This window comes from Tympanuchus pallidicinctus, unplaced genomic scaffold (assembly GCF_026119805.1).
Source record: "Tympanuchus pallidicinctus isolate F22 unplaced genomic scaffold, pur_lepc_1.0 scaffold4, whole genome shotgun sequence".
In the NCBI taxonomy this organism is placed as follows: Eukaryota; Metazoa; Chordata; class Aves; order Galliformes; family Phasianidae; genus Tympanuchus; species Tympanuchus pallidicinctus.
Genome location: NW_026294758.1, coordinates 935,391 through 962,660, shown reverse-complemented (window position 1 = coordinate 962,660; position 27,270 = coordinate 935,391). Strand labels below are relative to the sequence as shown.

Genomic DNA, 27,270 nt, shown 5'->3' with positions numbered 1-27,270 from the left:
ATTGCTGAGTGACCTCCATAGCTCCTGGAAGCAGCCTGGAAGATAGGCCTTGAGCTGGCTGGCCTGGGGTGCAGAACGCCTTGTTCCCTGCTGTGGTTGATAGGACTGCACAGTACGTGCAGCACAGAGGGGATTAGCACGACTAGTAGGTATCTTGCTGAGCCCGGAGCTGCGCTGTGCAGATCCTGGCAAGTCGAGCAGTGTGCAGTGCCTTGCAGAGTGCCTCAGTCACACGCCGTCTGCTGGCGGCCTCTGAGAAACACGCGGTGAATTCCCTGCTGAGTGCCTGCCCGCACACAGCTCCTCTGCAGGCGCCGCTCCTCCAGCACAGCGAGGAAGGCGCTCCTCAGCATCAGTCACACGTCCCAGCTCGGAGCATCCCGCACCGCTTTGCGCGGAGCGGAGCGCAGCTCTCCTTGGGACCTGCGCCTTTCAGGCGTTGCTGCGGTGGCTCTGCTCTTCTGTGCAAGCCTGGAATTTGTTCTGGGACTCTTAACCTACAGAAAAGCTGTTGTCTTACAAGTCGGTCCTTCAGAGGGATTTAGCGGCTCCTCTTAGCCCTTCAACCGCAAGCAGTGGTGAGAAGCGAGTTAAACGTAAGGGTAACGCTTGAGAAGGCTTCTGCCCTTCCTAGGATGCTTTGTTCAGTCTGCATCGCCGCTTTCAGCCCGGAGTGGTTGTAACTGGGGATTTACGCTGGAAGATACTGGAAGGAGGCTGTGTTTGTGTGGCAGGACTCTTCAGTTTATGCTGCGTGCAGACACGCTGTTTGCTCCAGGTGCTCTTTGCTTGTGACTTTAGCAGCAGTCGGCATAGATGTTGCCCGTTGTTTTTTCTTGTACAGTACTGACACTTGGAAAACACGGAATTTAGATGGCAGGTTTGTGGAAACTGCAAATACGTATTTGCAATGTTATGGGGCTTGAATAAGGTCTCATATGACTTTCCAAAACACAGCTGTGCTTTTGGATGTGTTGGGATTCACCACGTCTCAGAAATCAACACAGTTCCCCGAGGTTCTTTGTGAGTGGTTGTAGCTGCTTGGTTTTAGACCCAGTGTGTGGATTCTGTCTGTAAAAGCAAGCAGTACAAGACATGTGCTTACGGTATCTCTTCTAAATGTCCATAACCGGGATTTTTAAAAATTACTTTCTTGAGAAAGAGAAGGTAATCAAGTGCTCTTATCCATCTTCTAGCAAGGTGTTGGGTGTAAGTTTTGGGCTGGTTTCTGTTCTCTGATTCTTTCACTGTAAAAGTTTTTGTTTACTTTGCAGCTGAGTATTATTTCATTTTTTCCTTCTTCTTCCTCCCACCCATCCATTTGTTACACACCACGTCTGGATCATGGGCCACAGCAGAGGATCCAGACAGCCTGTTCAGCAAGCTGGAAAGACTGGAGGTGAAATTTTCAAATTTAGGAAGTAAAAAAGGTTTGAAGAGAGAAAAACAACTTTTCCATTCAGCAGCACTCTGCCTTTCCTTGCTGGCAGAATTCAGGGGAGCCTTCACAGTGGAATGGGGCTGATAGAGCCATGAAAAGGGCTTGACTGAAAAGCCAACCTCTGCTTACTGTTTGTATAATACCCGTGGTGGCTTGAGGGGAGGAAATCCACCCCTCTCCTTAGATGTGAGCATCCTTGAGCTGCTGACCTTGCCATGCAAGAAGTGCTTCCTTTTTGCAGCAGTGGCACACAGTGTTTTGTTTAGATTTCCTTTACTGGCTACAAGGGTCCTTTCCGTATACTTAGCAGGCGTAAAGGTATTGCAGTTTTTGTTCACTGGGCTTTGGTGAGTGCCTTTCCTTTCCAGTGGAGCCTGGACACGCAGGTGAGGCCCGTTTGGACTCATCATTCTTCACAGTACGGGTGAGGGTGGTTGTCTCACCACTCTTGTTCCACCAGCAGCTCAAAAATGTTCTGGGCTCTCCTGACTCTTTGCCCCCACAGAATAGTTATGTCTGAGACCAAGAATGTCTCTTTTTGGCCAAAAGTAAAGCAAGGGGAAGGAGGGGGGAAGAAAAGAAAGGTGTTTCACCTCTGTCAGCCTTCTCACTTGCTTGGCATTACACTTCTGCTGTGTTTTCTCTTTGTGCCTAGCAGTCACAGTTGATGGCAGAGGATGCTTCTCATGCAAGCAAGGATGCAGAGGAGACAGATTTTTATGCAGCTTCAGTATCTTAACGCATCTGGCAGAGGGTTAGTGCCTGGCTCCTCCACAAAAGCACCATTTGAGGAAATTTCTTAAGTCAATATTCAAACCCCAGAATACTGTTTGCTTTCCAGTGTCTGAGCTGGCTCACATGCAGCAGTAACGTGGCTATTTCAGCAGTGGATGCCAGTTTCCTTCCCCACCTTTACTTGGTAAAGAGGACTCGTTTTTGCAGCTTGAGGTTCAGTTCACAGTCCTGGTAGTTAGCATGGACAGTTAGTACACTGTCTCTGTGCTCTCTCCTCCCTCTGTTGCTGTTCAGATCTCTTCACGTGTCTGTAAGCTGTCATCATGCTGCTTCTTCATTGCCCCCTCAATCATTCATGTCTAAATGGAGTTCTCTTCACCGTTGTTGTTTTTTCCTGGGACCGTCCTGTCAGCTGTGTGCCAAATTAGTGTTCCCTGAATGCTGTCCAGTTTGTAAATACAAATTACCACCGCTCAGGGACTGTGGCAGACATTTCTGTTTCAGAGCACACTTGCTGAAACGCCTGATGGACTTTTAATGTATACCCACCTCATCGTTTATACCCACCACTGTGACAGGTTGAATAAAAGATGCCTTCATGCTTCCCGGTCTTTCTAGAGTCATTTGTAAGTCATGGATGATGGGATGTTTGAAAACCAGTCTAGAGGGGATATTTCTCCCCGTCATCCCCATGCAGTGGATTGGCTGTCTCATCAGATCCCCACCTGCTGCTTGCAGGAACTGAGCTCAGTGTGGCTCCTGGAAGGGCATCAGGATGCCCACAGCACTTCTGTACTTGCAGAGCCCTCCAGCAGACAGCCACAGTGGTGTAAGGATGGCACCACAGAATGCTATGGACTTCTTGAGATCATCTAGTCCAACCCCACTGCTGAAGCAGGTTTCCTACAGTAGTTTGCACAGGAAAGCATTCAGGTGGGTTTTTGGATATCTTTGGAGAAGAAGACTGCCCAGTCTCTCTAGGCAGCCTGTTCCAGTGCTCTGTTATCTTCGTAGTAATAAAGAAGTTTTCCCTCGTGTTCATGTGGAACTGCTTGTGTTCTGCTTTGTGCCTTGGCCTGTCAATAAGCACCGCTAGAAATGACCTTATCCTTCACACTATTCTTTCTCATGTATTTTTTACTGAAGATATGGAAGAAAGGCGTTGGTGATACCTTCATTTTAACGTTAGGCCAAACTAATTGAGCATAGTTGGAGTGGATCAATGAAAGCTTTTCCAGAAAGATAAAATCAGTAGCTAGCCTTGTTAATTGTCTAGGTGTTGTCTTTCTTTTTTTTTGATTGAACCTGGATTTATTTTTTTCCACTAAGCATCAAGGAATTATCAGTAAAGACTTTTGAGATGCAGTAGTGATCTTCCTTCCTGGTCGTGGTTTTGGCTAATGCTTTCTTTCCTTCATCCAGGCTTCCAAGATCCCGCAGAACTGCTGGCCACTGCTCGTATTTGTGAATCCAAAAAGCGGTGGTCTGAAAGGTCGGGATCTGCTGTACTGCTTCAGAAAGCTGCTGAATCCACATCAGGTCTTTGAGCTTACCAATGGTGGTCCTTTGCCTGGGTATGTTGTAATGTTTTTTTCTGGTTATTGATGTGACTTTGTTAGGTGTTCTGTGATGGCTTTTCTTCAGGCAAGATCAGATTCTGTTGTAAGGATATTAATTGTATCTGTTCTTTGCCTGGACAGCAGAGTAGAGAATCAGACTGGTTCTTACTGGTATTTAAACAGACTTTCCTTTTCTGTGCAGAGAACAGATTAGTTCCCTATGTATGTACATTTATCAAGTCTAACAGATCCCGCGCCTAGGAAACTCACGTGTCCTCTACAATTAATGCAAATACACTTATGACTGAAAACAGTAGTCTTTTGTAAATGAATGGATACCAAAAGAAAAATGTCATGTTGCCTTACAAAAATGCTCATTTTTGCTTTCATTTCTTCTAACATGCCGTGGAAACGAACAGGGAAGTATAATAAAGTTTTCTATTTTGACTCTTGAAAGTTGGCCACAGCTGCAGAATTAACGGGGCCTGCCCAGTCACAGCTGCAGCGTTTCTCACCCTGAGATACAGAACGTAGTGTGATTGCAGGGAGGCACTAAGTGATTACTAGATTTAATCAGCACCATTTTGTTAACACTTCATAAAACTGAAGGCAGTGATTGCAGCCTACTTGGAGTAGCCTCGTTATGCACTGCATTTTTAACAAAGAACTCTTGTGACTCCACCTTCGAAACAAATGCTTTCAAGAGAGAAATGTAGCTTATGCAGGAAGCAAGTTAAACAAGTTGCACAAACTTTTTGGTCTGAGTTTTGTAATTTTGTTATGTTTCTAACATAGTTGAGACTGCAGCTGTGGTAGTTAGTTCATTTTGCTTTCCCCATGAAGTATTTCTGTAGATGTGCAACAGAATGCTTCTCTTTGCTTACTGCTTGTCGTGAGATGTGAGTAGAAATTATTTTGCAGTCCTGTTGTGTAGGATGAAAGGCCAAAAAGAGTGAGAACAAACAAAATAGTACTATGAACAAAAAGTCCTATCAACATTCCACACTTGGCAGCTCAGGAATGACTAAGTAAAAAAAAATTCAAAACCTCTGCAAAGATTTAAGATGTTCATTTGGAAACTCTGAACAATTTGACCTATTTGGTGAGGAAATAAGTGATTAACAATTGGTTTCCAGCTGCAAAAAGTCATAGGAGAGTGTGGTTTTCACTCTTTTTTAAGAATTCAGCTTTAATGTGTTACATTAAATAACATAAGTAGGGACTGCTTTTTTTGTACTGCGTTGTAACGCTTCTTTTCCCCTTTGCTTTGTTTCTAAATGGAGGTTTCATACGTTCTCCAAAGTCCCCTCCTTCCGAGTGCTGGTGTGCGGAGGTGATGGCACCGTGGGTTGGGTTCTTGGTGCACTGGAGGAGATCAGGCACAAGCTGGTGTGCTCAGAGCCTTCTGTTGCCATCCTGCCTCTGGGAACAGGTGAGAACTGGGACAAGCGCTAGGTTGAGGACTGCTCAGTGAAGAGCAGTGCTGAAGACCTTGCCTTCATTCTCCGTGGACTTTCTGTGTTGTGTTTGGGAGCACTAATTGCTGGGAGGAGTGACTGTCATGGGCATAAGCTCTAAGTAATGAACATGGGCACATGGGCTTGGAGGCAGACAGCAGGAACATCTTCCCACGTGGCTCAGGGTTCTATTAGCTTGTGTTCAGCAGGTATTGACCCACATTCTTTAAAAGCTTGTTTTCTAGTATACTGTGGATCTGATCTCTCCTACCCAGTCTGAAGGTGTGCGTGCCACGAAGTTGAATGCATGTAGTGTTCAGTAAATATTCCCTTTGTTTTGTCCCTGGAGAAGTTATCCAACTGGGATGTGGCTCAGAGAGAGGCATTCACTGGCCCAGCACGTCGCTGCTGACTAGTCTGCGTGCAGCTTCTGCACTGGTCCAGCAGCTGGAAATCCAGATGGATCCCTGCCTGAGGCCTTGTGCCTGCTCATCCTCCAGATTTGCCTTCATTTATCCACCTGACAAACCACTGCTGAGGATGCCAGGACTCGGTAGCCAGCTGTGGATAGCATGCACAGGGATCTGCTTGCCAGCTGGTCGTGCTTCCTGAGTGAGAAGGAGCTGCGGTATTGCTGTGGCCGTGTCCGAGTGGGTAGCACTTGGAGAGGCCAAAATATTCTCCCCTTGACAACCAGTGCTGCACTGCGGGGCTGTGAATTCAGCTGTGTGCTGACTTGGTAACAGTTTCTTCCTTTGCGTTTTTCAGAATTTTTCAAATGAAGCAGAGTATCTGTGTGTGACACAAAGCACAACAGGCAGCCGTAATGCTGGGGTATGTTTTATGGTTGACTGAGTTTTCAGTCCAGTTGTGCTGCTTCCATGACTTACTTCGAGCACTTTGCACTTTTTTATAGAGCAGAGCTGATGGAGTTGTTGGTGCTTTACAGCTGACTTAAAAATGCCGTCACATTTTGGGGCTTTTTGTTGGTGCCCAGGTAATGACTTAGGACGAGTTTTGCGCTGGGGAGCTGGCTACAGTGGGGAGGACCCCTACTCCATCTTGGTTTCTGTGGATGAAGCAGACGACGTTCTGATGGACCGCTGGACTATTCTGTTGGATGCTGAAGAGCCTGCTGAAGGTGCAGAGAATGGCATGGCAGAATCTGAGCCCCCCAAGGTGAGATGAGGTTTGGCTTGGGTTTGACTCGCAGAAACACTCGTTCTCTTGAAGTCAGAAGAAATGCAGTTATTGGCGTGGTTGGTCTCTTGCTGCTCACTTACCTGTGCTTGAGCCTTAGTATTTCTTAGTGAAGATAGTGCTGTGCCTGGATCCAGCTCTTCAGTTCTGGTGCAATGATTGGTCGCAGAACACCTTTCTTTATTGCTTGGCGAAAAGTATCTGATAGCACATTAATGTGAAGATTTACATGTCAGTGGCATGCCTATTTGTTTTGCATTTACATTTGAGAAATGCATTTCTCAAGTAAGGGAGGCCAAACACTTCCCATAAGACTAGTGAAACTTGAGCAAAAAACTGCGTATTAGACTAGTGTGGTCTTTCTTGTTGCAGCTCAAAAACTAACTGTAAGTTACAGAAATACAGAGGAGGTAAATCCTCCTGTCATCACACTGCCTTCATGCTGCTGTATGTGCAGCGTCTGTTTTATATTCTTGGAGGAAAAGGCCCTGAGCTTTGGTTTGCATTTCTTGTTTCTGTTGAGGAAAATAAAGGCATTGATTGTGAATGGTGATTTCAGAGCTTTTGTGGATACTGGTTCTGTTTATTTTCTGACAGAATCAAGAAACTGGGTAGAAGAAGGGGGAGCGAAAAGAAAAAGCTGTAATAATGGTAGTCCTTGTCCAGCATTTTTGTGTGGTTGCTGGAAAGTCACAGGCATTGTGTGGGTCAGAGAACTTAAGCTGCTGATGTTCTGAGTATTTTTATTTAGATCTGCCCTGAGTGTTCCTGATCTGCTTCTTAGAGACTGAAGGTGTGGGAATCAAGGGCTGGCCTTGATAGAAAAGCTGTGGAGTGAGCTAGCATACAAAGGAAGGATCAATAGGAAAAATAGTAGGGATCTGCAGAACCTTGAGGTTGTTATATAGGGAGCTATTTAAAATGCAGCTGAGTAGGTGAAGTCAAGTTCTGAACTCGTGGCATGGGGTTGCTGCCAAAAATAATAGTGGTGTTAGTGTTTAGTAATTTATATGTAGCTGTTGCATAGAACTTCTTTGCTTTGAGAAGCTGGGTTGGCTTTATTTCTGCATGTATTTTTATGTCTGCCTTATTATACTCATTTCTTGAAATAAGATTAAGTGTTGAAATTCGTAATAACTTGGGAATAATGACAGTACATATAAACAACTGCTTTATTTTTAGTGCTGTTTTTCTGGAAAACGTTCCTGAATTTGTCAAGATGCAAATAACTTGGAAGAATAATCTACGGGTCTTCCTTTTGTTGAAGAGTTTTGGAACCTCTGCATTTAGGAATGTAAGCCTTGAGGAAATAATACAAATAACTCTTCCCCTTTTTATTTTTTTTTTTTTTTTGACAGATTGTACAGATGAACAATTACTGTGGTCTTGGCATTGATGCAGAGTTGAGCTTGGACTTTCATCATGCTAGAGAAGAAGAACCAGGGAAATTTAATAGCAGGTAATCCTGGGGAAAGCAGAAAAGGGGAGGTGGAAGTTATGTAGTATCCCAGATCTTCCAATTTATGCTGTGGCTGATAATCTTGCTACAAGTGTTCACAAATAATGTTCCTTGAAGCAAAACTGGAACAGGCAGGAGTTAAAAAAGTCATGAACTCTTAGGCGTACAATTTGTTTGGCTTTTTGTTTTTCCTTTTTTTTCCCTTTGTGTTCCAAGAGAAAACATAAGTTTTTTGGAAGCCCTGTTATTATTATTCACTGTACTTACTTGCCAATGACTTCAATGTCAAATTCAGTAAAATTTCAAGTTAGTGGAAATATCCCATTGAAAGCCTTTAGCCGGAGAGAAGGCAATGCTGCTGCACGCTGTGTGTTTCCCACCCTCATGCAGTGCTGTGGCAGTATCTGCATGCATGCTGGTCATTACAGTTTTTAAAATATCTCTGAGTCACAAGCGAGGCAGTGCAGTAAGGTTTTGTACTTGGGTCAGAGCAATCCCAGTTATGCATGCAAACTGGGAGAAGAAGTCCTTGGGAGGTGCCCTGATGAGAAGGGCTTAGGAATGAAAACTAACCATGAGCCAGCAGTGTGCCCTTGTGGCTCAGAAGGCAAATGGTGTCCTGGGCTCCATCAGAAGAGGGGCGGCCAGCAGGGACAGGGAGGTGATCGTCCCCATCTGCTCTGCTCTTGTGAGGCCCCACCTGCAGTACTGTGTCCAGGGCTGGAGTCCGCAGTACAAGAAAGACAGAGAGCTGTTGGAGAGGGTCCAGAGGAGCCACAAAGATGAGCAGGGGCTGCAGCACCTCCCCTATGAGGAAAAGTTTAGGGAACTGCGCTTGTTCAGTCTGAAGAAGGAGGAACCTCACTGCAGCCTTCCAGTAATTAAAGATAGATTATAAACAGGAGGGAAATCAAATTTCTACATGGGTAGATTTTGATGGGACAAGATAGTTTTAAAACCAAAGGAGTTTTAAACTAAAGGAGGGGGCATTTAGATGTCAGGGGGAAGGTTTTTTTCTGATAGGGTGTGGGGTGCTGGGGCAGCTTGCTCTGAGAGGTTGTGGATGCCCCATCCCTGGAGGTGTTCAAGGCCAGGTTGGATGGGGCTCTGGGCAACCTGATCCAGCACTTGATCTGAGGGTTGGCTAGTGAAACTTGGTGATACTTGGGGTTCCTTCCAGCCCAAGCCCTTCTTTGATAAAAAGCATGCAGATGAATCAATAACAGCACTTGTTTTTGTTCCTGTAATTATTGAACCCAATGAGAGAAAAAAATCACATTTGTGTAATTAATCAGTAACCCTTCATAGGAGTTGTTCTTGACTGCTCTTTACTCTGTATGTTCGCAGGCTAATCTCCTCTCAGTTGCCAGAACAAGCTATTACAGCTGCATAGTGTTCCAGTCTCATCTATTAAGAATCTTCTCTGATCTCACAGTTCTTGCATGTTTTATCAATGCAGATGTTGCTCATATATCTCCTAAAGTGTTGAGTAAGATACTGATGTTCTCCTTACTGACACAATATTTAGGAGTTATCCTTTGATCTTTATTTCCCTGTGCGCTTTTAATCTGTCTCATCTTTAGCATCACGTGGTGTGCAGCATCTGCAGTGCAGTGAGCAGTGACTTGATATCCCTCTTGCAGACCTTCAACATGCCTATTTGGACATGGTGCAAGAATATCTTGGAGAGCGTGTGGGAAAAACAGCGCTTTGGTGGTTTGGGGTTTTTTTTTGCAAATCTAAAAGACTGTATGGTTCTGTGATTCGGGGTCTGAGAAAGAAGTATCAATTACCAATTGATGCTGAAGTATTGTTTCACAGGGACGAGCAGCTTCTGCAGACTAATGCTGCTGGCACAATTGCTGCCTTTCAGCGTCTGTAATGATAACTGTTAAAACTGCTGCTTTCCCCTTTCCCAGCATATGCAAATGCACACTCTCTTGCCAGCCAGATGAGCTCACCCTTCTTTTTTTCAGTGAATTAACTGAAAAGCATGGTGATTGAACACCAAACGCAGCAGTAGCTGTTACACAAGCAGTGCTGCATGCAAGATGGGGATGCTGGGTGGTGCAGTCAGAGTCTGCATGGAAGAAAATGTGCATGTGTGCTCTCTCTGATTCGATATCTTAGGTTGGTCAGTGTTGTGAGAACTCTGAGCTCCCTGGCGCCATGCTGTGCGGTGTCTTTGCAGACTCCAGACTCCATTCCTGGGTCTGGTAGCTCACAGGGCAGCGGTGATCAGTTGCAAACACAGCACGGTGTCTTGGCAGTGGTGATTTCTGTGTGTTGGGTGTCAAGTTTTATGAGAGTGTTCCCACGGTGTAAAACTGAGCATCAGGGCATCTGCCTTCATTCCTAGTATTCATATTTGAATGCTGGCTGTTTCTGTAGTGCAGTGCTTGCAGAAAAACAAACCAAAGGGCCATTCCTGGGCTGAATAGGCCAAGTCTCCACACTAATCAGAGCAGTGGGATGTTACCTCAGTATCTGTACTCCAGAACATTCCAAATAATTCTGGGGTGACATAATGGTGCAGTGTTGCAGCCGAGCTTATGCAGAGAGTCGTGGCTCCATGGGGACAACCCTGCACAGGAGGCCCTGCTCTCCCCCTCATCCCCAGTGCCATTCACAGCAGTGTGAGCCTTACGTTGCAGTACAGACCTTGAAGCCAGTGAGCACAAATAAAGTACTTCAAAGATGACCAGTCTTCCCTATATTGCCAATTAAATGTGGTTCAGCTACTATCTGAACGCTATATTTGGGTTTACTTTAGGAGATGATGCTTCTTTCTGCCAAATGGGTGAGTTCACAGAATGACGGAACTGTAGGGGTTGGAAGGGACCTCCAGAGCTCATCGAGTCCAACCCCCTGCCAAAGCAGGTTCCCTACAGCAGGTCGCACAGCTCGGCATCCAGGCAGGTCTTGAACATCTCCAGAGCAGGAGACTCCCCCCCCTCCCTGCAGCCTGTTCCAGTGCTCCTCACCTCACTGCACAGAAGTTCCTTCGCACATTGGTGCAGAACTTCCTATGCTGCAGTTTCCGGCCGTTTCCCCTTGTCCTGTCTCCACTCACCACTGAAAAGAGTCCGGCCTCGCCATTCTGCCCCCACACCTCAGATATTTAGATATTTATAGACCTGGAGTTAGTTTGTTGTTCAGCAGAGCTAGCAACAGACTGATGACTTTGGTTGGCACTCCTTCCACCAAATCATGCCCTATATGAGGATACTCAAAAAAGAGCAGTCTGCCTAGTTGAGTGTGCAAGGTTCACTCTCCCAAGCCTGGCTAACTTTTAGACATAAAGTCTGCCCCCTTCAAAGCCACAAGGTAGATTTTGGCATGGCAATGATACAGAAGTCTAATTTTCTCTCTTTTTTTTTTTTTTCCCTCTGTGTCCTGACACGGTTTCTAGCTGAAATGGAATGCATGTAGAAGAATGTAGTGATAGGCTTTTGTCTTTGGCAGTTTTTGCTCTTTGCTGTGTGCCAGCGTGTCCCGTGGGCTCTGAGGTCTATAGTGCTTTCTTTGCAGTCACGCAGTTGAGAACTGTGTCTGCAGTTACAGCTCTCTGTCGTATTCTTTTTGTTTCTGCAGGTTCTCTCTTGATGTAACTGAAGTTCTGATTTCTTGGGGGTACTCAAAGTGTTTTGTTTCTTAGCTGTATTATTTTTCAATTGTAGTTAATACATTCAAATTAGACAAAGCCTGTTTTAGCACAGACGCATCTCTTGGCCTTGTCTGGAGTGGAGGCAGATGCCCCATGGTCTTACATCAGATATCTTTCTCTCAGAACTTTTTAAAACTGTTAACATGTGCAGTGAATCATTCCCAGTGTAATAATTTGAAAGAACTGAACAGTCTCTGCCTGGAGAGTGGACTTGGAGCCACGTGCTGAACTGGCTGTCGTCACCACATGAACATAACTCAGACATGATGTTAGGGATGTTCTGTGGGTTGGATTCCAGCAACAGCTCTGTGCTCGCAGGGTCAAATAATGGAAACTGATGCTTTTTATTTCAGGGCTCTTTAAGGTTGCTGCGTATCTCAGTGTTTCCATTATAGAAGAAAAGACCAGTGTTTGTTTACATAACTTAAAATATTTTGACGTCTCTAGGGATGCCATAAAATCTTCCTCATCTTTTTTTACTCCAAAATTAGATACCATAGAGCTCTGTCACTGATCAACACTACAAAATATATTTTCAGTTTCCACAGCTGAGCCTGGCTTAACTGAACCAGCAATACATAAAGTCCAAACTCAGAAGTGTTTGTGCCTCGACTTTGCGCTTTGATTATTTTGTCAGCGCATGATGAAACCACGGAGTTCCATGAGGACTCCGAGGTCCTAACCAGCATTACAGTTTTTCAGCCCAAAAGTTTACTTGTCAAAGAGGCATTGCCCCTCTGCATCTCTGTATCTCCACGGGCCTTCACAGCACAGTTCCTCTCTTAAATAAAAGATGTATTAGGTAGCACTTTGTGGCTTAGCTTTCTTTCTGTAATAAAGCTGTAAGAATTCGTAGAGGTTTTTAGTCAAAGAACTCTTCAAGCATACCTGCTGAGAACAGTGCTAGTGTGTGCTGACATGATGCTTGTCTGCTCCTAGGTTTCACAACAAAGGAGTTTATGTGAAAGTTGGGCTGCAGAAGATAAGCCATACCAGAAACCTTCATAAGGACATAAAGCTTCAGGTTGACCAGCGAGAGGTGGAGCTTCCAAACATAGAAGGACTCATTTTTATTAACATACCCAGGTAAAAAGGAGAGAAAGTAACCTTTGTGGAGACATACCTGCCTATACATGTGGCAGTGGTGCGTTCTCTTTGAGCATCTCCACAGTGTGGACTGGCAGGTCATTGTTAAAGTGTAATTTTGGTTATTGCCAAGCTCTGGGCTTGCAGTGATGCCTGTGGAGTCTCTCAACACCATTCTAACAGTGTTTTTTTCTGACCCTTTAAAACTCACAATCGTGCTCCAATAAAAGGTGTTACTACCTTGTTTTCCCAGTGCAAACCCCAGTACAGCTGCTACTTCTCCCGTGTCCTAACAGTAATTAGTAACTGTATCATCACTGGAGACAGATGTGTATGGAGTTGGTGATGCTGTTTTCTGGATAGCTGTGGAAAGCCCACACCTCTGAAAATGCTGGCATTGTTGCAGACGCTGCACAGACACCAGCAGGGAGCTGGAGGGAAAGCTGTAGGAAATGTGACTTCCTTAAATTAGCTTAAATAAGAGTGATGTTTTTTAATTTGTGTAATAACAGCAATGCATTAGTGCAGCTATACTGTTTTCTTTCTAATATGCTCTAGCCTTAAACCTCTCTGTATGTGATTTCAGTCTGCTTTGAATGTGTTTCATCTTTTCATTCATATGCCAGGAGTTGGAAATGGTGATCCCTGTGGGTCCCATCCAGTGTGGGATAATTCTGTGGTTCACTTGTATTTATATACACACGCAGACATGTGCACACTCATGCATATGTTGCATACGAGAGCTGTGGAGAAGATCAGGGTTAGCACTGGGCAGGCAGTGCACCTAAAGAATAAGCAAGTTGTAAGAAGGTCAATACTGCACAAAATGCAGAACTTTCTTTCGTTCCCCAACGACCTCGACAGAATGCTTCCAAATTGTAGGAGAGCATTTCTTGCTCTTAGTGCAGGAAAGCTCGACTTCTCCCTCCCTCTGGAGATGAGCAGAGTGCTGAGCTTTTGAAGCCTGACAGAGCAGAGGTCCCAGGTGGGCTGGTCACTGTGTGTGTTCTCTGTGCAGCTGGGGGTCTGGAGCTGATCTCTGGGGCACTGACAGTGATGACCGCTTTGAGAAACCACGCATTGATGATGGCCTGCTGGAAGTTGTTGGTGTCACTGGCGTTGTTCACATGGTAGGTTGTCGCTCTGCTGCAAATAGAGGAAATACGTTTCAGTGAGCCTCTCTGGTAAATATACTCTTCTCAGATTGATTTATTTTCATAATAAACTGCATCTGAAAGGTGAACGGTCCTAGCAGGTATGCATCAGTGCTGGAATTATTATAGAATTATTTGTTCAGGTTCTTGTTATGTAGTACAGAAATGGTTATAGACCATAAACAGAGCTCACAGCAGCATCAGCTGTCTGCAAAGAGATGTTCAGGAGTTAGCTGTAATTGCTGTGCCCATTCCTGGCTGCAGGGCCTGGTAGCTTGTGTGTTAGCCTCCTTGGAAGACCCATATTTAGATGTAAGACAACAGCAGACAGAATGGAAAGTGAAGAAACTCGTGCTGCATGAAGAGCGTGAGAACTATGAAGAGCATGTTAAAAGAGTGTGGTTCAGAGGCTACGTGCGTATGTAGGCATGGGACACAAGTACACATGGAATGCATTACTTTTGTGTTAAGGTTTTGGTATCTGTACACATTCACCAGGACAAATTTTGGAAGCAAAGTTGACTTCTGTGGTTAACGCTGATCCAGTAGTTGAAGACGAATATGGAGTTGAGTATGGCAAAGCTCCTCTGTGTTTTATGATAATGTACCTTCAGATTTTGGAATTCTGCACCACAGTCTGTGCTTAGTTAGGTGTTTTAAATTAATTTACTACCTTATGGAGGAGGGAAGTAAAAGCAAACAGGATTTCTCTGAGTGTGTGCTCCTTTGCCAACAGGAAAGTCCAAAGTAACTGTGTAAAGCTATTTGGCCTCTGGCAGCAGGCAGGCACTGAGTTCTTGTCCATGAAGTAACTTAAATAATTAATTTTGCATCCTTAAAGGCATCCTATGCCTACTTTGCTTAAGCAGTTCTTGTACTTGAAACTTAAAATATCAGTAAGAATAACTTGTGCTTCTTGTTTATCGGGGTGGTTGATAACCTTGGCTTTTACTTCTTAACAGGGTCAAGTCCAGAGTGGTTTTCGTTCAGGCATCCGCATAGCCCAGGGCTCATATTTTCGTGTAACGCTCCTAAAGCCAATTCCAGTTCAAGTTGATGGAGAGCCCTGGATTCAAGCCCCAGGACAGATTATTATTTCTGCTGCAGGACCAAAGGTAATGGCTCTAAGTTTGTCTCAAAAAACTGGCCTTGTTCCTTCAGTGATGTTGTTCTGTTATGTTGCTCATCAGTTGTGTTCTTAACTTCAGAAGAGCTAGTCAACACCGTGTGGTAATTGTTGGGTGAGTGAACAGCCATTTCTACAGAGAGTTGTTTGACAGCCTTCTCCAGTGGCTCAGATGAGGATTGTGTTCAAGAAGGTAGAAACTGAGCTCCAGCCAAATGACTTCATATTTTTCCCTTACTGAGATGTGCAGGTGGTGTTGCTTGCCCTGAAGCTGATGGTAGTTATGAGGGCTGTGGTAGGACTCCAGTGAGTGAGGACAGAAGAGTCTGCTGGCTGTGCTGGTGGGGAAAGATATGTCTGAAAGCAACAAAGGAGAAAACTGAATAGTGGGGGAGGAGAGTCTTGAGAAAAAGAGGCTTTTGAGTTCATTAGTGTCTGCTTATTACTAGTGTCTCAGTGTGTATACACAGAAGGAAAAGAGCATCGACTACCTAAGCATTAACTTTCATTTTCGTATTGAAGTTGTGAAATCAACATTTTGTCTGTAACCTTAAGGAAGCCTTTTTAATTCACAGAAATTTGTTGCCTTGGTCAGTCTTAGAGACCACATAGCCCCATTAGGAGAGCTGCCAAAAAAATGGCGCTTGCAGGCAAGAAATGGGTTAAAAAGAGGATCATAACTTCAGTGTTTGGGAATCTGTTAAGCCTGAGGGCTGGGACTGGGGAGGGAGAGAGGCAAACTTAAATTGGCTTTCCAGTGAGAAATATTTCTGTCCTTAAGGCTGGTGACTGTCAAAGTTACCTGTATGCGTGTGTATTTCTATGCTTGTCCATTGACAGATATGCACATACACACTTCTGTACGCACTATGTACATATACCTACATGGGCCTATTTATTTATGTAAAAAGCATTAAATCCTAGCACTTTGTAAGGGTGGGTGTTTCACTCAGCTATGTATTTTAATATTTTTTTTTGCAGTTCAACTCTTTACTCGTGTATTAGTTGACTTAGACCTGCTAGCAGGTCTAAGATATTTGAACACTTAGATATGAACACGTATTTGAACTCCAGATATTTGAACACTCCTTCATTTTCTTTAAAAACTTTGCGTTTTAGGTTCGTATGTTGAAAAAATCCAAGCAGAAAAAAAAAAAACTGGAAGCCTGAGAGAGATGAGAGTGGATAGCATGTGAGTATGCGGAGGAGGACCTGAACAGAGACCTGTGCTCAGAATGGATGCAGCACAACTGAAGATAGCTCGGTAAAAGCGAGCTGACAACTGGTGAAGAAGCGTTGTTTATGAGTGTGCCTTCATTACATTTTGATAGTACTGGGTTCTACTTAGTCTTTCAGAGATAGTGCCTCGTTGTTACAAGTAACTGTTATGTACCACTTGCCTCATTTGAGATGTTTTCTTTGGGTTGCTCTTCCATAAACCGTTGCCCATTTTTTTTGTGTCTTTGGCCACTAGGACCAAAGAAAGATTATGAGATGCCAAGCTTCCTGCTTCTGCTCTCACAAAGACTCTTCCCGTCCTCCCTGCTTTTTCTTTTAGAAAATTATTCCATAGAAAAACTTGGTGCATCCTTCCATAAATTAAACTGTGTTGTTTTAAGTTAATACCTACAGTAACCTCTGTACAAAAGGCAAAGACATGAGCTGCTGAGAACTCCTTGGATCAGTCCGAATAACACAGCTGAAACAGCACTGCCTTAGAAGAGAGAAAATACAGAACACAGGAGAGGTGATTTCTCTAAAAGCCTGTTGTGCTAGGAAGTTGAGTCCAGTTGAGTCCAGCTATTTCAGAGAGTTTATTTCAACACCAGGTGGACAGAATGGATGAAGGGCAAACAGCTTTTAAGTAAATTATCAGTTAAAGTTGGTAACAAAGCCTGTTTAAAAGGCATTTGAATTTCAGCAGCCACCACTCCAAAATAGAAAAGGAACAAGAATACCTGGGTCACTATTGCAGTACACTGTTGCAGTGGCTATTTTCTATCACTGAGAGCATTATCTTTTACAGCAGGCTTTTCTTCCTGTCTTTTCTTATATTATCTCATGTTCGCTTATTTGTTGGGCTGCTATTTAAAAGCCAGCTCCAAGACTTGTAACTAATTAGTGTAAAGCAAGTACCATATAGTGTTCTCTGAAGTGAATATGGAGTAGTTTCACTCAGGAGTTTTAGGAGGTACTGAAGCCTGTAGAGTAACGTTCTGTAGGGTTCAGGAGAGTGGGAATATGATACCTGTCATGAAAATTCACCCTGTCAGCTTTTTCAAGTACTGTGTGGGTGTTGTTAGCAGTTGTGGGCCCAGCGACTCTGACTTTACCTTCCCCCTGGGATGAATGTGTGCGCTTCTGAGTTCAGCCCTCTCTCATCTCTGTGACATTGACATCAGCTCTCTTTGCCTACCTGCCTGCTGCTCCTGCAGGGATCCAGCGGCTCCTTCATAGCTTCCTGCTGGAGGCTGGAACTAGAGCAGATGCTTAGTCCTGTACTGCACTACATGTATCTGCTGTCCATGTCCACAGTCATGTTGGTCTGCAGCAGCCAAACCTTTCCCGTCGTGCATTGTGCACTGTGCAGGAGGAGAGAGTGTGGATCTTCATCTCCTGATCACTAGGCGTGGGATTGTCTCTGCTTCAGAACCTGGACAGGAAGGATCCACTTGAGCTCCTGTGGCATCCTGGTACCAGCATTCCAAGCAGCAGGAACATATTGTACTTCAGGCTGTGCTTTCAGGCTTATAAGTTAGAAATCTTAAACACGTTGCTGCTAGTTGTAGTTGTCCAGAAAGCCAGAGAAACTGCTTTTTGTCCTTGGGGTAGCTGAAAGACTGTATAGTCTAATTGCTGACTCAGACATGGAGAGGAAAGCTTCACTTTTTGTTACAGAAAACACACATGAGCTTTTAAGCCTGTGGTACTGACCGTCTTCTACAGCCCAAATAAATAAACCAGTCTGGCTGTTCTTCTAGACGCACATCATCCCGCAGCATGCAACTGACAGTGTTTTGTGTTCTTGGCTTGTTAAGGGCCTGGCTGTGTCTCCCTGTTGCTTAGCATCTGTTATCTGAAATAACATGGAACTCGTGGGCCAGAGTATTTTAATCAGAGGGCCCCATGCTGTGACATATCATTCCGTGGGGATTTTCCATCTCTGTTACAAGGCTGACTCAGGGCAGCATTGTGGTAGCAAAGTGGCACAAATACAGCCTTGTTCTTGCAGCTGCCCAAGTGGATCCTGCTGATGCATACAAAGGCTTTTAGTTTTCGTCTTTCCTTCTCTTTTCTCTTTTTTCCATAAACTGATTCTCACATGTTGTTTGAATAGATCAAGTAGATGAGTGCCACGCTGGAATGAAAATGTATCTTAAGGAAAACACACTTGGCATTTATGGTCTCTGTGCATCATAAAATGATTCTTAGTATGTTTTGAAGGCAAAATAGATTCCTGAGCAGTTGCGAAAGAAAAACTCTTGTAAAATTTTTAAGAGAAGAAACTCTGTTGTGCTCTCTGCTAAGCTGTACCAGCTTCAGGTACTGTAAGGCCAGCACATCAAAGGGATCATACGTTTGTTTTTCTTAATTTTCTTTTTTTTTTTTCTTTTTTTTTTACATTTTTATCACTCTGGGTGTCTCAGAAGGCCTAATATTTTCTTCCGTAGCCTGTAAAACTTCCTTGAAGAGAGGTGCTAACTCTTTACACTTAGTATGAAACATCTTGACTTAGCCTTTGCATTGAACATAATGAGGCAGTACAGTTAATATCACAGTGGGCAGATGTATGGTTCTGACAACTCAGTGCAAAGAGGAGTGCTGTATGAGTGCTTCCTGAGTACCTAGCTTTAGGCAAGGCAGTAAGGAAAGCACTGGGAAGGAAGAGGCTCATGCTGCCCAGACAGGTGTTGATCAGTCAGAAACCACAGCTGTAGACAGAGAAGTGGCACAGGCTGCGCCGTTCAGGCACACTCCTTCATCCTCTCTGTATCCCCTGTCTTCTCACCCACAGCTATGTTCAGCACACACAGTACTGATCCCTCACTTGGTGTCCTACCAGGCTTTCCTAGCATGGAGAGAGAGGTCCCTAGAAGCCGTGGTGCATTTCAAGTGTCCTGGTGCAGCAAACAAATAGGGTGGTGGTCAGCTGGGCAACATCTGCTTTTAAATACATTGCCTCTGTCCTGGATTAGGAGAACAAAATTTGGAAGGTTATCCCTGAGATGTAGGTACTGCATCAGAAAATTTGATATTATTTTCTCCCATGAATTTTAGACTTGGTTTTTGTAGTTTTAATTCTGATGCTTCCATTGTAGTCAAAAACACTTTGTTTGTGTGTGTGAATGTTTACATATACGTGTATACATACACACATATTCTTAATGCAGTCTTTATTAATGTCCCGTAGCAGTGTGGCTTTGCAGCTTTTGCTGCATTGCAGCACTGTGATAGCGCTCACTTGGGCACTTTTCTCTCACCTTTGTGGTCAGGAGGCAGGGCAGCTTTCTTGTTGCACCCTCCTGGGCTGCCAGCATGTGATGGAGGTGTGCTTCCCAATATGATATGACAACAATAGAGCCAAAGCACAGCTGTGTTCAGAGTACAATATCTGCAAAGCTGTGTTCAGAGTACGTGTTCTGCACGTGTTCTATCTGAGCTCCTCATGTTTCATCTACATTTCAGTTGTTTTAGTGTGTTTAACTTCAATGGAAATGGCTACTGTAGTGTTTTAAAAGCCAGAAGCTGTAGTATGGTCGATACGAATAAGAAACAAAACTAAAAGAGCTGCTGCAGGCCGTTGCTCATTAATCTGCATAGTTACCCTCCTCAAAGTACTGCACAGATTGTCTCTTTCAAAGTGCAAATAGTGCTCTTGTTGTATCAGCTCTGTGATGTCACTGCAGGCTCAGGTGTGCATGTTACCTTGCAGCACAGCCCGTTGGCATGTAACTGTCTGTGTACCAAGTGAAACCTCATTTTGTGAGAGGATAACATAAAATGAACTGTGGTGACACCGAAAATGGACTCGTGTTGGAGACAGAACAGATGTTGCTGCATGGGTGTTGTGCAGATATGCCATATGTTGCATGGCCACCAGCCCACAGCCTGGCACTCATACCAAGAGAGCAGTCAGGAGTCCTTCAGGCTGCACCCCATACCTTTCCTGTACCACCATGGCAAGTGTGCATCTTCCCCTCCTGGTAAGCTGCTGTCCTGCCCTTTGGACTCTACTTTATGCTGAAACTGGTGACAGAAGCACGAGTGCCGGGTGTCGTATGTGTGCAGAGGGTGTGGGAATAGGCTCATGCTGTTCTTCCACTTTTGTGTTAGCTTCTGCTCCAACCATTTCACAGCTGTGCAGCAAAGGTTCAGCAGCAGTTGGGATTCACGGGGCAGCACCGCCTCATTTTCAGCCCGTGACCTCGTGTTCTTCAGTGCACATATCATTTCACGTGCTTTTTGCACTTAGCAGAAAAGGTTAGATAGTCTTTGGGTTAGGTAGGTAAGTTAGATACGCTTAGGCTGTAGCAGAATGGCAGTGTTTTGTACTCTTATGTAAATATGGGGATGATTCTGCAGATCTGAAGATGCACTTTCAGGTAATGGTGAACGCAAGTTGGTAGAATGCAACTCTTTAAAACTTCAGGAGCTTCTCTGACCACAGTGCTCCTTGGTCCCCATCTCTGATTCTGTTCTCAAGGGCTCTGCTTGGGAATGAGAGATGGCCCCTTCCCCACGTCACAGTGTGTATTTACAACTGACTGACTGAAGATTCACATATATTTTTAAACTTACGAATTGGCTGCTAGTCTAAGGTTTAGGGTTGTTAGTCTGACTTTATAATGCTTTTGAAAGTGATGTCAAGGTTTATTTACAATGTCAGCATTTTCTGACTTGACACTTCCTTGGCTTGTAGGAGAGGTCCAGCTCAGAGCCCTTGTTCCTTTGCTGCTGGCTGTTTTGTTGAACAGTGTAGACATTTAGTGTATAGAATGCAGTAAAATACATGCAATTTACTGATTTTAACCTGCAGCCGGTCCAGCAGCTTCAATGTTTACAGGACAGTGACTACTGATTGTAAACCCACACACATCAGTTGATGCCGTGCCCCCTTTTTGCATCTTGGAAGCACTGTTTCTGCTTCCCGTGACAGTTAACGAAATAGTTGCCTTTTGGTTTAGACTCTTTGCTATGTCCTTTTAAAGAGATTTACGTGTGGTTACGACTTTACTGATGTACAGTACAGAGTCTGTCTTATGAATCCACAAGTGTTGTATTGAACTTGTTTTCCAAAAGATTGACTTTATTTTTTGTGAAGATACTTTATCACGGTGTTTATAAGCAGTTCAGTGTTAAAGAGTTTGGTCCAAAGCCCTGAAGTAAATGTATTAAAGATGTATCACAGAGCAAAATATTTTTAGTAAGACAGTGGTGTTGGTGTAGCTACCCTTCTCAGCTCTCCTAGCAACACTCTCATTTAACAAGTCACCCTGGCTCAAGTGTGCTGCTTACGAGCAGACTTGATTTCAGAAGATCTGGCTTCATTTACATTGTGCATATCCCCTTCTGGCAGCAGTTTCAAACGTAAACACCAGCTGTAGCGGCCTGAACTTTTCCCCAGTACAAATCACACAGCTAAGGAGCTTGCCCTGGTGCCTGACAGCAGGGGTGCAGCAGGTCTGGTGACGTCTGGCCCTTACGGTTGTCTGTCCCTGTCCAAAGGATGTGCCACACATTGGTCTCTTTGCTTTCCAAAGGAAACAAGGCTCAAACCAGATCCTTCCCTGTGTCAAATACTTGCAGCTTGCCGAGCCATGGCATCTCTTTCTTTGTGCTGCTGATCTTGCCAAAGTGGGTAGCAAGAGGTGCTTGAAGAATTACTATTTATTGTGTTACTTTTAGGTGCTTTATGATGCCTTCACTGCTACTTTAAAAGAAAACTGTGGGGATCTGTATCATAGCAATAGCTGTATAACTTTAGCTTTCTGAACATGCCAAAAAGAAGTAGTCCTTGAGTGGTTGAATTAGCAATGTCGTAGATAGTAGCAATCAATACCTTGAAAAAGCTGCAAGTTCTAATTAATAGGAGCATCTCGGCTTTGAATGTAAAGTGTCACAGAGTTTATCATTTGCTAGAGGTTTCAGTGTCCCTCCCATGACACGTTAACTCTTCTCAGACTCTAGCTTGGTTATTGCTTAAATAACTGCATTTCACCTCTTGTCATTTAAGTCGGCCAACTTCAAGCGGATTTCTAACAAATGCCATTTTAATATCAAGATACCTTTACGTGTGTAATAACATCTCTGGTGAACGTTCGAATACATTGGCAACGAATCAGGTTGGCCCAACAAGATGAGTTAAGCTGACCACCAAACAGATGAGCTATCGTCTAGTGCTTACTTTTTGTGCACTTAATAGTTCTGGAAAAAAATAAATAAAGTCTAAGTGTTAGCTTTCAAGTGCTCAGAAACTGTTTTCACGTTGTGTGCCTCAAACTAGTAATGCATTACCATACCTTTACTTGTGCACTGGTCTCAGAAACAGTGTAACTTGTTTCTCAGTGTCTGCCTTGCAAATCACTATGCTGTGCTAACTTGTCTACAAATAACATACCTAATGTACTAATTGGTTTAAAACAGAGTTATTTATAGAAGATGGGCTTTCCTCGTATATTTAAACATCTCTTTGTCTCTTTGGGTTATATTCATAGAATAATTCTGTATATATTTTGCAATATGTCTGTGTTTAATTTGATTGTACATTTTGCACTGATTTGAAACTGTGTATTCTACGTGTTATTTACAAGTTCCAGAGATCTATAACTAGAATTTGTCTGTGAAAAATACAACCTCTGTTCTGCCCTGGTCACTTGTGGATTAGTGGTGCTTCTCTAAAAACAGCAAAGTACACTTACTCATCAAGAAATGAACTTTCTTTCATGTGGGCTCTTCTGCAGTGTTCTGACATGCTGCAGGAGGGTGGTTGTGCACTGTGTGGGGGTGGCTGTGTTGTAGCAGAGCTGTTCTTGCCTTTGCTGTTGGTTGCTGCCATTAACAGCTACACACAGCTGTGGTGTGCAGTGCTCAGTAGCGGTCAGGCACTTCTGGAGCCATTATTTCTGTGGGTCACACTTACTCCAACTGCTGAGACCTGACCTGAGTCAGTGTTGTGTTGAGAGTTACTTCAGTGACTGTCCTTGGGAAAAGAGGTAAGCAAACAAAGTATCAGCCTGCACATGGGGAAAAAAAATAACCTTAAACTTCGGTGACTTAACCAAGCTGCGTGCCAAATGTCTTGCTTTTACAATGGAAGGAGGATGTCCCTTTCTCTGCTACTAGAAAAGTAGCATTTTCCATTTATTCAGGTTGTGGCACACTAAAACATACTGCTCTTCAAATTATATGCACTTTAGCTTTTGCACATATCTTTACAGTTGCAGCCTGACATATATTTGGGAGGTAGTGCCGATCTGCCTGAGGGCAGGGAGGCCCTTCGGAGGGCTTTAGACAGGCTGGACTGCTGGGCTGAGGTGAATGGGATGAGGTTCAACAAGGCCAAGTGTCGGGTCCTGCACTTTGGGCACAACAACCCATGCAGCGTTACAGGCTTGGGGATGAGTGTGAAGAGGAAAGGGACCTGGGGGTGTTGGCTGGTGGTCAGCTGAACACGAGCCAGCAGTGTGCCCAGGTGGCTGTTAAGGCCAACGGCTTCCTGGCCTGCATTAGAAACAGTGTGGCCAGCAGGAGCAGGGAGGTGATCGTCCCCCAGCTGATCACCAGTACTCAGCACTGGTGAGGCTGCACTTTGAGTACTGTGTTGTTTCGGGCCCCTCACTACGAAAAAGACACTGAGGCTCTGCAGCGTGTCCAGAGAAGGGCTGGTGAGGGATCTGGAGCACAAATCTGATGAGGAGCAGCTGAGGGCACTGGGATTGTTCAGTGTGGAAAAGAGGAGGCTCAGGGCAAACCTCACTGCACTGTACAACTTCTGAAGGGAGGTTGCGATGAGGAGGGGTTTGGCCTCTGCTCCCAGGCAACAAACAGGACCCGAAGAAGTGGCCGCAAGTTGTGCCAGAGGAGGTTGAGGTTGGACATAAGGAAGAACTGTTTCTCTCAGTGGTCAGGCACTGCAATGGCTGCCCAGGAGGTGGAGTCGCCGTCCCTGGCAGCGTTCAGGAGGCACCTGGATGAGGAGCTGCGAGATCTGGTTCAGTGCTTGTGGCGGCAGTGGCGATGGGAGGGCGGTTGGACTGGATGCTCTTGCAGCCCCTTTCCAACCTTGCCATTCTATGATTCTATGATTCTCTGGTATTTCAAATATGCAGTAATGGGAGCCAGATGAGCTGCCCAGTGGGTACAGCACACATACCTTAAAGGACCAAGGGCATTTCTGTGGGTGCTCTGTGCAGGGAAGCGCTGCCAAATGCTGTGCTAGACTACAGCAGACACTGAGCTAGGTGAACTTCACTCTTCAGGAGACACAGTAAAAATCAGCCTTTTACATACATTTCTTTACATCCACAGCTTAAACAATAGTACTTTAGTAAAGGGCATGAGGAAATGCAGGAAAGAAGTATGAGTGGAGGAGCTTCCTAATGGGACTCCAGCCAGCCCCGAAATTCACTGTCAGGTCGGGAAACAAGTGAGTATTTGAATATCCAGAGGACTGCACCCCTTGTTTAAGAGCATGATGCACACCTGAAGTGCCCTGTGGAAAAAAAATAAAAAATAAGTGTTACCAAGTCATAAGTAGAAGACTAATGAATACAGTTAACACAGGAGCTTCCAGAATGCCACCATTTTCTGCCTGTATGCACCCCTGCCCTTCACTGAACAGGGAGAGGAGGAGGGATCTGGTTTGCAGGCAAAGTGCCTGACTTCCAGCAGTCTCTCTGCTTCTAACTTGCATGGGGTTGTGCTTTCACTCTGTTAGTGAACGAGCCCTGTCAAGACAAACCGGTATCTGAGAATGAGAAACATGGTTTGGTCATGATCAACTCTGTGTTTTTCTTCTGAGTGAATTTAGTCACCAGTTAGACACAGAAGATTTGAAACACAGCTAAGCATGGGGAGGGGGGGGGCAGGGAGGAGAAAAAGTGTTAGACAAGTAATTCAGTAGAAAACTAAGCTGGAGGGCAGCTGGAGACACTTTGCCACTCCCTCTTCTTCTCCTTTCCTCTCCTCTTTCAGGCTTCCTTGGGTTTTAAGTGAGCAGAATGCAGATTTTTTTCTGTATCTTTAAATTTGTGATGATGGTGCGTCAGCATCTCTGGTTACAGGCTGTCTGCAACCCTGCCCAAAGCCCCAGTTACACCTGCCTGCTGAAGTGGGTTTCTGTTCATTATCGACATGTGCCACCTGTCTACGAAGTTTTCTGCTGAGTGCTGGCACACAACTAAGGAGTGTCACTGCACAAACCTAAATTGTGGTGATTCTGTTTGTGTATAAGCAAATCCACTTGCTGCTAGGAACAGTTTTACCATTTCGGTAACTGCAGTCACTGTTACATTGGAGATTGCTGCCCTCTTGCTTTTCAAGTGAAGATAGCAAAGCACTGGTGAATTAGAAAAAGCTGTCAGGGGACCCTGAAGGGCCCAACGGATGAAACACTGTAAGAGTGACAGAGCATTATAGTTAGACAAAAATGCCTGTGCTGTAGCTATTTGGTCTGCAGATATATAACTGGTTCTGTTCTTTCCTAAAGACATCCTCATTCCAAGCCATAAAAGGGAAAAATGAGCAGTTGGGGTGTTAAGTGTGCAAGTTTGTGGAGCCATTCTCCTGGGTGACTCCACAGCTTTGCTTAGTGGACTCTCACACTCCAGGTCTTCCCACCAGGACTTGTCACTGAATCTGAAAACTCAGAACCAATGCTGAGTATAGAGCTGCAGCCACTCACACGCAGCACAGAGAGCACTGGCTGGCAGCTTTTGAGCGCACAGAGGAGAATCCAAGTGTTGGTGTAGTGCCTAAGTGGAGAGAGAGTGGAGCCTTTTCCCACCACAGTGTTCCAAAGGACCCATTGCTGCGGAAATGCGTGTCACTGGCAGGATTTTGAGGGTCTCACAGGGCAGCTCCCAGAGCAGTGTGCAGCACCACAAGCTGAGGGATGTCTTGTCCCCTGCCTGTCCCCAGCAGCTGCACCAGGATGCTTGCGGGGAGCTCCACCAGCACCAGTGTGAGTAGAAGCTGTGGTGCAGATTGGCCAAATTCAATTCCTCTGCTTCTACTTGGACCCCAGCATCAAACCTCATGCACTGCCTCTATACTTGCACCTCCTCACCCAGACTCTCTCAGCTCCCTCCGAGTCTTTCACACTCCTGCCATGTTCTTTTCTCCTCCCTAGCTCATGCTGATGGCCCTGCACCCCACAGAGCATTGCAGCAGTGTGGCTGAGGCTGAGCAGAGCCACTGTGAATGGCAACACACACTCACCCTGCACTGTCAGCTGACAGCCCGGGGCAGAGGTAAACACCCTGCAAAGAGAAATGATGGCCCAGCAGCTCCATAAGCCGCCTGGATTAGAGATGCTCAAACACAAGGGCTGAAAAGCAGCAGAATGCTAACCCAGCAAAACGGTACCTCCAGTCTCATCCCAGCTTGGCCCAACACATCCGGGCAGCTGCTGGCTTCATGTGCACCACAAAAAGCACAGAAATGCTAACGCTGCAAGGGCTGAGGTAGGCAGAGGGCAGAGAGGAGCCTGCTGCAGAGAAACAGAACCACCAGAAGGTCGCTACATGCAATGTTACCAGCTGCAACCAGAGATCTCCTCAGGGTACTCTTTCACTCCCTGCAGCAACAATTCCACAGGTGCAGCACTCACAGCAGCCTAACCAGCACCAGGTACAGAGGGATGCTCAGCTCCCTGCTCCTGCTGGCTGCACTACTTCTGGTAAAAGTCATGATGCCATTGGCCTTTTTGGCTGCCTGGGCACACTTCTGGCTCACATTCAGCCTCCTGTCCACGAAAAACCCAGATCTTTTTCATCTGTGCAGCTCACTGGAGCTCTTCTCCAAGCCCTTGTGCTGCCTGGGATTGCTGCGGCCAAAGTGCAGGACCCAGTGCTTAGTCTTGTTGAACCTCATCCCATTGGCCTTAGCCTAGCAATCAACCTGTCTAGATCCCTCATGAATTTCTATATATGCCAGAATTCCCTCCTGCTTTTGCTGGTATGTGATCTGTTTCACAGCTTGAGAGCTCAACTAGCACTTTCTGTTAAGTCTATTCAGTTGCACATACCTGTGGACACAGTATGGGAAGTTCAACTGTATTTGCAGACTGAAAAGGAACTGCAAGGGACCAGAATTCCAGAGGAAATTTTAGATGCTGTAATAGTCCTACTGTGGACTTCCAAAAAACCTAGGAGAGCCAAGAATGC

At 45.0% G+C, this 27,270-nt stretch overlaps 1 protein-coding gene across 1 annotated transcript in view; it reads left to right on the top strand.

Moving 5' to 3' along the window:
- Positions 1 to 22,757, top strand: part of DGKQ (diacylglycerol kinase theta) — an 85,951-nt gene extending 63,194 nt beyond the window's left edge. The window contains 9 exon segments of the mRNA XM_052701438.1: positions 3,599 to 3,750; positions 5,019 to 5,167; positions 6,190 to 6,371; positions 7,751 to 7,851; positions 12,458 to 12,604; positions 13,623 to 13,734; positions 14,721 to 14,873; positions 16,004 to 16,031; positions 16,034 to 22,757. Of these exon segments, the coding sequence (XP_052557398.1) occupies positions 3,599 to 3,750; positions 5,019 to 5,167; positions 6,190 to 6,371; positions 7,751 to 7,851; positions 12,458 to 12,604; positions 13,623 to 13,734; positions 14,721 to 14,873; positions 16,004 to 16,031; positions 16,034 to 16,080 (1,071 nt within the window). The 3' untranslated portion in view covers positions 16,081 to 22,757.
- The last annotated feature ends 4,513 nt before the right edge of the window (positions 22,758 to 27,270 follow it).